The sequence below is a fragment of the Limulus polyphemus genome, unplaced genomic scaffold (genome assembly GCF_000517525.1).
Source record: "Limulus polyphemus unplaced genomic scaffold, Limulus_polyphemus-2.1.2 Scaffold3025, whole genome shotgun sequence".
Lineage (NCBI taxonomy): Eukaryota > Metazoa > Arthropoda > Merostomata > Xiphosura > Limulidae > Limulus > Limulus polyphemus.
In genome coordinates, this window is record NW_013668635.1 from 38,267 (window position 1) to 49,852 (window position 11,586).

General features: G+C 31.0%; 1 protein-coding gene across 1 annotated transcript in view; it reads left to right on the top strand.

Moving 5' to 3' along the window:
* LOC106468491 (ras-specific guanine nucleotide-releasing factor RalGPS1-like) overlaps window positions 1–11,586 on the top strand; it is a 51,773-nt gene that overhangs the window by 16,671 nt on the left and 23,516 nt on the right. The window contains exons 2-5 of the mRNA XM_022396828.1: window positions 3,155–3,253; window positions 4,809–4,904; window positions 6,454–6,504; window positions 10,526–10,609. Coding sequence (XP_022252536.1) covers window positions 3,188–3,253; window positions 4,809–4,904; window positions 6,454–6,504; window positions 10,526–10,609 — 297 coding nt within the window. The 5' untranslated portion in view covers window positions 3,155–3,187. The remainder of the gene's footprint in view (window positions 1–3,154; window positions 3,254–4,808; window positions 4,905–6,453; window positions 6,505–10,525; window positions 10,610–11,586) is intronic.

Here is an 11,586-nt window from a genome sequence, read left to right on the forward strand (position 1 = left end):
AAGGACTCGTGTCGCTAAAGTTTAGTCGGAAAGAATTTACGGAAAATTAACTAACGACTGGAGGCGTAACAATATAATGAAAATAATAAATTTTATAAATATAATAAATATAATATATAAATATAAATATATAACAATATGGTATAACTAATTATAACTGTATAGCAAAGATCGAGTATTTCAACATTAAATTATCAGATGCAATAACCAACTGACATCATAATAGTCATGTTAATTAGTTAATAATCACGCAACATTGTAAGCTTCTTAGCTATTGAAATACAACCCTAAAACCTATCTGTTTGTTGTTAAACGCAAGTCTACAAAATGGGCTGTCTGTGCTATGCCTACCAGGGGTATCGAAACCCTTTTTTAGCGTTGTAAGCTTTCAGACTTTTGAACCGTTAGCGAGCTTATTAATAAAATGACAGTTTAATTTTTAGCATTTCTTCCGTGTGTACTTCGCGTTTTCTTTTACTTCCTTCTTATGATTTTATTTCCTTGTAATAATAAGAGGAAACAACAAGATTTAAAATACATATTGCATTTTTGTCACATCTTGTTTGAAAACAGCTCAAATACTATTCAATTTTAGAAAAAATCTCTGCTATTAATACTTTAGGTTATTTTTCAGTAACGTATAAGAAACGTAAGTTTTAATTTTTTTCTTTTTAATTTGGTTTGGTTTGTTTTGAACTTCGCCCAAAGCTACAAGAGGGCTATCTGCGCTAGCCGTCCCTAAGTTAGCAGTGTAAGACAAGAGGGAAGGCAGCTAGTCATCACCACCCACCGCCAACTCTTGGGCTACACTTTTACCAACGAATAGTGGGATTGACCGAAACATAATAACGCCCCCACGGCTGTATGGGCGAGCATGTTTGGTGTGACGTGGATTCGAACCCGCGACCCTCAGGCCCCCCAGTGGCACAGCGGTATGTCTGCGGACTTACAACTCTTGAAACCGGGTTTCGATACCCGTGGTGGGCAGAGCACAGATAGTCCATTGTGTAGCTTTGTGCATAATTCCAAAACAAACAAACAAGCGAGCCTCAGATTGCGAGTCGAGCGCCCTAACCACCTGGCTAGGATAGGATATAGAAAGCTAATTGTGTACTTCCGGGCATTAAAAGTAAAAAACAAAAAAAAATTAGTCCTACATCCTCATCAGGATAAACGCAAAGTTAGCAATTACAATAATCTGCATATAATTATTCATAATTTCTATCATTTACAAGACTAATACTTTTTTTTTTCGTATCAAATTCTATTTATTCTTTTCATAAAATAGAACAACTCTCGGTTGTGTTTCACTTAATGTTTACTTTTCGTTGTATTGAGTATATTATGTTTATTTTCGAATTTATTTGCCCCCCTAACCTTTTCAGTTAAAATAAATGAAAGATAATTTCACATTTTTCATACGTTCATAAATATACTTATGATAAGTTTTGGACTACTTTTCTGGAATATTTGTCCAGCCGTTTGTGATTCTCTGATCTCTGGTCGTTCTTTTGGTCAAGTGACTTAGGAGGATCAGGTACACTCTGGACCTCTACCTCCCGCTGTGTGATTGCTATAGTCAACAACAAGTATTTGTTTGTTATATTTATGACACAACTATTAATTAAGGCAATCCGTCGGTGCCACTAATTTTGAAGTACTTAACAGAAGGAAGAGAGCTAATCAGCAGCACCCTACCATCCACTGGTCACTCTAAATGATTCACTGTCGTTCTTATAAATCACCCTCAGCTTAAAGTGTTGGTAATATTTCATAGTATCGCATATTTTCAAATTCGGCTCACCAGCTTTGAAATCCAGAGTTCTACCACAAAATCAACCCGCTCCCCCACATACACAAAGTTTTTTTGTTACTAAATTCAAAACTACACGATGGTCTATCAATGCTTTGCCCATCGCGGATAATCGAAACCTAATTTTTAGCGTTATAAGCCCTCAAACTTACCGATGAACCAACAACAAAAATAATAAAAACAATAATTCCTTTTTTATTTCTTGGCTTGTACAGGTATATATAAAATAAATCGAGAGTTTGTAATTAAAAATTTAAATTTTAGTAAATATCCAAAAACTACAAACTTACAAGGTTTTGTTGTTTTTTATATAAATAGGCGCGATATGCTGTTTGTACTACTTTAGTAATGTTTTATAATTTATCACTCCTTGAAATTCTATGTAAACTGTATCATCCCGGCGAAGGCATCAACCGAAACGTCGATGGTAATAGCTATTTATGAAATTAGAAATAGTCATGTTTTTTATATAAAGAAATAAAAATGAAATAATATTCCAATTAGCTGTGACATGAGTAATGTTTTAATACTTATTCTACATACTTTTTCACAATTAGTTCATTTTAACAACATTTCGCCTTTACTGGATCTCAACTGTAAAAATCTTATTTATTAGATTGAAAGACGAACAGTCCGAACGTGGCCTAGTTGCCCTAGTAGATAGTGTGGTCAAATAGTAAATCCGAGAGTTCAAGTTTTACGACCTGTTGCCGAAAAACTCTTCTTCCGACCCTAAATAATACACATTCTTCACTTGATTTAAACCTATTTTAGTTGAATTATTTCATTTGTGCCACTTTTTTTTTCATTTTCTATTGTTATAATTTGTATATTCAAATTGTATACTTCTTACGTATATCATATTTCTGTTGTAATTACAAATATTGTTTGTTTGTTTTGTGCCTCTAAATTAATGATGATGGAATTTTGAAGATTCCGAAACGTTTAATAAATGCTTCCTATTATCACGTACGTGTTTTGCTTTATCATTAAGTTATGTTTTCCGAAAAATGAGTTGATTATTTATAAGGAGTTTTCGTACGTGTGTAAAATATATTTTGATTATTGTTGATAGTTATTTATTTTAAATTATTGGTTGTGCACTAATATAAAATTAGACATGTTTCCTGGAACGTTCGAAATTATATATATATATATGTGTATGTATATAAAATGATTGACGTGCTTATAGTCACGACACCTAGTTTGGTTGTTGTTAACTTCCGCAATATGAGGTTTTTGGTTACGGTAAAATAGGAGAAACTGACGGTGAATTTATGTTCTTCTGTGACGTGAAAACAATTTTGAAGTTATTTTACATTAACTTTGTCCTCTTTTCAGTAATGACATGAAATATTGTGATCCTAGAGCATCATGAAGTACTGCGAAATGGCAGCAGAACTTGCAAGTAGTAGTCTGTCAGCTTTACGGATTGAGGAGGTAGGCTAACAGTAACAAAATGAATAATATAATAATACTTTAATAGAATACCCAAAGTTTGTACAGTGAAGCTAAAAGTAAAACTAAGTAAAAAGTTGAATTGAATGAAATCTGTTGTACTAAAGGTTGTACAGAAAAGGTACACTAATATTAATTAATGATTTCTACTTTATTTTAAAAATAGACTGGCGATTTTGTGTAGCACTATAAAGTATAAATAAAAATGTTTAGAAATATCAAATTATAATTAAGCATTACTTTTAATTCCGGCAGAAGCGTCGATTTTATTTTTTGACTTAACATCACTACTCAATACTAGAATAAATTAATAGCAGAGAAAAATAAATTCGATTAGTTATTTTGTGTTGATAGTGTGTGTATTATTTGAAGGTTTTATTCCACACGTTTTGTGGTCAAAAATACTTTTTTTATGTTTTACTTATCAGTGAAAATTTGGATTTTCATGTTAACTGATCTCAATGAGGTAAACAATTAACATTCATCAGTTGTTAGTTCATTTATTCATATGAGATATGTAACCAAAATTACATATGAACTTTGAAGTGGCTGGAAGTGGAAGCCCTTTTAAGAAGCTTCAGTCATCCAGTTCTTGCTACAGTACTAATTTCTTTGACAAGTCTGAGAGGTATAATGTAAGGGAAAGAAAAATTAAAATTTAGAGTTTGGGTTATACTTTTTTAGTTTTTTTACAGAGAACTGTAATAGGCCAAAACTTCATGCTGCTTACTTTAGTGTTAAGACGTGACTCTTTTTGTACTATAATCTGTCACATACAAATAAGTTTATAAGAAATTTACTCCATTTTGTATTGTGCATTTTAGACAAAGAATTTCATTGGTTTTTTCAAAACATTTTCAGTAGCTTACACAGAGAATTTTGCAGGTAATGTTCAGATCTAAAGAGGTGGTTTTAAATAGAAAGTTGTTTGCTGTGAAGTGATGTGCAGAAAAGTGTTTTAGAAATATTTTTATTTGATGTTGATAAATGTTAACTTTTAAGCTCCTTTTAAAACTTAATTAATGAGTTGTACATGTTGGTTTTTGTGTTTGAAAATGTTAATCAAGCACATGTTCTTGAAATAAATGTTTTTATGTCACTGGATCAAATATGTGTAAGAAAAACCTATTGTATTAAAGGATATAAAAGGTAAACTGATGGTAAATTGCATGAAGTAAAAGAATGTATGATATAAATTGAAAAAAACTACTAAAATTATCCAAATTTATGATGTAGATATGGTATATACATGTAATTAATTTACATTATGTCACATTATATATATAAATTATAATATATAGACACACACAGTCATTAGAAGCAAATACATAGGTACAAAGACTCATTAAGCACTTGTTTTATTGGAGGATCATTATTAAGTTACTCTCAAGTTACTCTCTTAATTATTTTTAAACACTATGTAAAATTATTAGATTTTAATTGGAATAATGAAACAAAGTCTAACTAAAAGGATAGTACAACCAAGTGACTAATTTTCAAAGTTTTTATTTTAATTATGGTTTTGTTTTATATCTAGAGCTCAGACGTGACTGATAGCAGGTGGTCACACAGCTCAAAAAGCTATGATGCTGTTGTATTTGATGTTTTGCGGGTTGCACCAGAAGATTTTGCTGTAAGTACTTTGGGTTCGTGTTAGTTTGTCAATAACAGTGTACTAAAAATTTTTCTTAGTGTAATAACTATATTAATATAAAGTGTTGCGAGTATTTCCTCCTTATGTCAAAACCATGTAAATCCATTGTTTCATGATTTATGGTTTACATGGACATGTTCCCAGAATATATCTCTCTCTCTCTCTACATTTTGTCAAACTTGTGTATTCATTTTTGAGTTAGAAATGATACCTTTTACACGTTATCAACACCTTGTAGTTCACATGACCTAATTTTTGTATTTTCCAAATCGTGTATCTCTGAATCTGTAAAAATGTTGGACATACATTGCTTTAACATGAAAACAAGAATTTATAAAATAAAATGCTGTCTTTTGTTCTTTAAAAAAAATCAGTTTAATTTTTATTTCTTTTTTGTAACCAGCTTTTCTTCGGAGACATTATACTTATGCATAGGCAAACTATAGTTTTTGGAAAATCAAATAATAGATTATACCACTTAAAATGAGAACAAATATATGTTCTTTTCTCTCAGGAGCTATTGACAATCAACTTGAAAGTTTTATTATACTGTAAATACCAATAGGAAATGGTTAAAAAGTGTTTAATTCATAAATGGTTCTTTCTAAAAAAACGTTTTCCTCATTGAGGCTTAGTTTATAAACTAAACCAAGAGCTCTTAATTCTTCTTATTTAGACATTTAGATAAGGACTAACTTAAAAAAACAACCTTTCACTCTGCATGGTGATTTGGTAATGAAGTTTATATGTTTTTAATATTGCTCTGTATTTGTTTTTTTAGCAGAATAAATGAGTGTGTTATTGAACTATATAAAGAGAAGGATAAATACATTTTTTAAAATGTGTTAGTATAGAACTTTTATTATCAAATCAGTATAGTAATATTAATTAATTTGAAGTCATCTTTGTATGACAAAGGTCCAAAGAATAATGAAGATTAATAGTTAAATAGTTTATTGTTAATTAGATTAATCATATATCGTACTAACTGTTTATCATTACACTGTGTAGTAGTTGTCTCGCATGGTGTGTTTTATTAGAAGATAAATTTCTGAAGTATACATTTAGTGAATATTTTAAAATTGTGAATAGTCTGTAGCCTTATGTGGTGAACACCATGAGATATTGTTAAAAACTAAGAATATTCTTTTTTTGTGTGCTTATTTCTTGGTCCAAACATTGAGAAAAAACATACATAATCTGTGTTTAAAAAAATGTTGTTTACAGACCAATTAAAATTTGTAGTCAAGTCTCAGGAGTTAATTAAAATATACATGATTTTAGTATTTTAACTATTATACTTAAAACACCGATCCATCAACAAATATTTTATCCACCAGAATGAGGCCAATTTCTATTATCAATTACCTTACTGCAATGTATGGATTTACTCGTTTATCCATTGATGATGAGAAGCCACATATGTGTAGCACTGCTATACTGTAAGAATGGATTACCATTTCTTGTGAAAGTTTACTTTTTTATGAATGACCTGAAATTGCAACTTTTCTGTATAATCACATTTCAGAGTCAGTTGACCTTACTTGACCTTCCTGTGTTCAAGGCCATGCAGCCAGAGGTAAGAATTTGTGTATTCTCTATTACTACTACCATATATTATGTGTGTAGAATCAGTTTTTAATCATTTCACACAAATGTCTTGTATATCTCAGAGGGTGCATTAGCACTCTCTATGGAAGTATGCAAGGGGAAAAAAATAGTCACTACTATTGCATTAATACGTAAATTCAGCTGAAATTTCTACTGCAACATCTACCATAAGGCTGATATGAAGAGCCGTTTCTGAGTTTTACCCGCTTCCTACACTGACCCCTGACTTTTCAACCTCGTCCCATAAGACACTTCTGCAGCCAGTGACCAGCAATTAATTAATCACGTGAAACACTAGAAGGACATTATGAGCTGCGTGTTGAAAGTGGGTAGCAGAAAGCACCCCTACTGCCACTAATTTAGCCATTACCTCTTCCTACAAAGTCACCCTGACCATTGCACAGTGTATACGATGTTCTAAGTATATACAAAGTGAGTTCTTAAAGCTTGTACAAAACGTTTGGTGAGGTAATAATGAATACTCTAGTAATATGTTATGTAAGATTGTGTGAAAGTTAGGATTTTTGTGTTATTTATCTTATCATCCACCCCCCACATTTTTTTAAGTTCATAACCCAGACAAAGGACCGGTACTTCAGCTTGTTATTGTTATAAAATAAGAAGGAAAAAGTTCAAAGATATAAAGTTTAGTTAAATTTTTATATTATTCAGGAAAAAAGAACTTTAACATATTAAAAAAGAGGGTGTATCCTTGACAGATACAAGAATGTAATTTTTTTTTGTGAACTTCTTCTGTTACTTTATCATTTAATCGCAAGTGAAGAAAAAATGTTTAATTTTTAACAAATGCATTTGATTTTAAGGTTTTTGTGTGGCTCTTTCAATATACGTTTCTAATTCAGTTGCTTTTAGGGATTTTAAACCATGTGTATGGAGTTTTAAATTGGTAGATTTGGCCCCTTTTTGTTAATTGTAAAAAACAAGTTCATAGGTAAATTTCATATAGTCTTGAAATTTCATCAAGAACCTTAGATAATCTATAAAGAGTCGTTTAGTGTTTGCAGTATGATTCTGAATTGAGAAATCGAGTTATCGTCAGTTAGGGATAAGGTGTTTTTCTTAGTATTTATTAATCTGCATTTTATTTATGTAAGTCTACGTTGCAGTCAGATCATGTCATTTTATATTTAAATGTTGTATTGAGTCTGCAAACCATAAACATTGGACACTAATATAAACAGATGATTGATGATTTGTGATCTTAAAATGCCATATTTTTTAATTCAAATTAATTACGTATGTCAAATCTTGCAGGTAAATATTGTTTCTCTTTATACAGGCTTTTTTTTTTAATTGTTACATTGTATTGTTAATTATCATACTTCTGTATATAGTAAACATGTAAAGCAATGGTTCTCAAAATGTGGTCTGTGAAGGTCCTCCAGTGGTCTACAGGCTGGTCCATCATGCAAGTCACCGATGAGTTTGTTGTTATTTTTTGTGGTTGCAAGTCAAAGTGATAGGACCATTAGGTAGTCTGTGGATTCTTTTGCATTGCTGTAGTGGTCCGAGGACAGAAAAGTTTGAGAACCACTGATGTAAAGGAATTTTTAGGGGGTATTACTGTTTTTTAGTGTATTTAATAAATTGTTTAAAGTAACTTGTACGTGAGGCAAACATTTCACTGTAAAAAAGCTTGTTTCATTAATCACAAATAGTGTTAATTTAAGAGTGGAATTCATTAATATAAAGGAAAATACGAAGTTCTTTGCCTGGAGTGGACAACTGGGCAAAATAAATCCATTTACTAAGGATGTAGAAAGCACTTTTATCTACTTCTTTTTGTTCTTTAATTTTTATTAATTAACAGACTTGTTATTACAAGCACACTACTTTATATTTAGCATTTGGTAATGTGTGACTGCAACTTAACTGAATCTTGTTGAGAAAAGACTGGGTAAGGTTAGTTGTACTTTCATTTCTAGTAGAGTTGTTCATAACAGATGCTCTTGGAAAACAGTTAAAATCTACTCATACATGTAATTATTAGATCTGTAATAAGTACAAAGCAGTAAATCATCTTTAAGTAGTATGGGAACATTTCTAAAGAAAGCCTAAAAAATCATATTATACGTGCATGACTGTAGGCATATATTGTTTATTTTTACCGTATGTTTTATATTTTATCTGGTCTTTTATTAGCCTTTACATTGTTTTGAACAACAAATGTGCATAAGGATAAATTGATAACAACTTAAAAGAATTTAAGAAAATAACAAACATTACAAATGACATTTTGAGGAAATTAATTCTTGTTCATTACATTGATATGTGTGTTAATGTAACTTAGTACATTTCATATCTTCGCATGTTTTGGAAATGTTTATTCTCTAGATCAATGGTTCCGCATAGGTAATACCATCTCGTTGAACAAGTTTTTTAATACTGATATTTCTTTTTAATTGCACAACAAGTCAATTATTAGTTAATAAACAAAGATTGTTGGGTAGGCGGAATCTTTCAAAAACATGGGGGCCGTGGAGGAAAAAATTATAATAAAAGGGGCCCTTGGCGGAGAAAAGGTTGGGAACCACTGCTCTAGATTATACTACGGTAAATTAGTCTTGATATTGTTCTAAACAGCGACTTCCTGTTTGTCGCAGTGTTATTTGTAGCAAAGTTTATTTTATAGACAGGCTTATGGCCATAACGTAACATTTTAATTGACAATTCTTCAAAGGCATATCCTGAAATATTATAGTCACACTCTGGCTCGATCTGTTTATGGCTGTGCTCTGACTTTATTATTCATAGACAAAAATTGGCTGTAAAGATCTATGAACTTATTAAGAATTATAGTAAGAGTTAATAGATTTTTAACTTTAGAACTTGCATTACATTTTTCAAACTTTCAATGGTAAGTAAGAAAGTAACATACAGAATTAACATTTGTTAAGTTTTTTTCATGTTGTTTTTTGTGAGGTCCAAGGTACTGTAAAATTATGAAGAACCGGGTACGTACAAGGTGTCTGAAAAGTGTGGGACCATAAGCAATTCAACAAATTTTATGAAATGTGTTCAACACGCTGTCCTTTGTACTTTGAAACAAACTTGGAATAACAGCAGAATTAACTCGACCTTTTCATGCTTTGACAGCACCATAATCAGTCACGTATCTGAAATTAAGAAAAGCTGCAAATCATCTATATGATTCCAGACTTTTTGGACACCCTGCTTTTAAGGGAGTGAAAGTAGAAACACAATCCTGCTAAGTTCAAATGTCATCTGAAGCATTTGGGACACATCTATATGATTCCAGACTTTTTGGGGCACCACTGTTATTGAGGTACCATTTGATTATTTTCAACTTCGCGTTTGTAAAAGCTGACCTTTTTGTGGAACATTCTAATGGTTATCAGCTTTTGAGAAACTTCATGAAACATACTTTTTTTAGTAGTGAGAAGATTACATGTTCAATATTGTATTATTAATGCTTACATAGAATTAGTTGTTGAAATTTATATTAAAACTCTTTACTTAAAACTCAAGTCTGTAGGAATTGATTTTTATTAACATGTGTAGCAAATATTTTTTCATTGTGCCTAAGACATTTTTTTTTGTCAGAAAAAAACAAACAAATAACAATCCTGTCACATTCCAAACAAAGAACGTGATCAGTTAGCCTCTTTAAAAAAACTCTTTGGCTGTTGGAAAAGCTCTCCCAGTGGCTCAGCAGTAAGTCCAAGGGATCAAAGTACAAAATCCAGGTTTTGAAAATCGTGTTAGACATAGCACAGATAGCCCCTGGTGTAGCTTTGTGCTTAATGACAAACAAACTATTGTTGGAAACCAACGATTAGTGAGTTGAAAGTTGTTGAAAGGGAAACCAGAACCTCTCTGGTGATTAGACAACATTTTGATCTCTGCTATATAATTCAAGTTTGACCTGGTACAAAATTAGTCATCTTTTTATATATTTAATGCAGTAACAAAAAACAACACTAACTTTTTATTAATCATCTTTACAGGAGCTGACCAGTTGTGGCTGGAATAAGAAGGATAAACTCACTGTTGCTCCAAATGTTTTAGGCTTAACAAGAAGATTCAACCATGTAAGGGTTTTACCTTAATATGAAGATTAATTTTTAAAATAATTTTCTTAATAACCTTTTGTTTCTAATAAATAGTTACTTCTGTATATTTTTCCTTTGTTTATTATCAGCTGCACTTAAAACGTTATCACTTTAACCCTTTCGTGACGGGTCATAGGTGAAAGGCCATGTCATCTCGTTTGTTGACTTGCATTCAAAATTTTATTTAACTACTATTTCATGAATTTATGTCAATAAGTTTTATATCGAACTGTAGATTATAATTCCAATTTTAGAACTATACATTACTCAATTTCTTAATTTTAAGAGTAAATATAAAAAAAACAACAGATAAACATTGATTTTTGTGTGTCACGTGGTATGTTGAATGCAGCACTGATTCAAGTTAGATTTTTGTGAAGTCAAAATACTAAGTCTATAGTTTCATACGAATAAGAAAACTCAAATTACAGCTGTTGACAAGCTAGAATATAAAATAAGAAGGTCTTATCTTTTCTATTTGCTGAGATATTGCTCATGTAATAAATCAAACACAGTGGCACCCTGCCCACCTCTTTACATTTTTGGAAATGCTCCCGTATATACACTTACTTCTATGTATGCCATAAATAACCAATTGGAAGCTCAGAATGTCCCCTAGTGGTTTTCTTAGCCTTTCTAATGTGGCTAGTGCCATTTCTTTCTTTTGAACCAAGATTTCAATGAGGTAGGTTATGTCTTTAGTTTGCTCAAAATTTCATATTTTTTTTAAGAGTAAAATACATCTTAGTTACTAAGCTTGATAAATTATAGTATAATTCTATGGTATTGATGTAGTAATTTATGATTTTTAGTTAGTTAAATATATATAAAACCTAAAAAAATATTTTTTCATATCCTCCACGTGCAAAATTTTTAAAGACTTAGCAACTTACATCAAGCAGCACTGAGCACAAAGGTCATAACTAGAAGAGATAATTGTTTGCTTTACTTCTTTA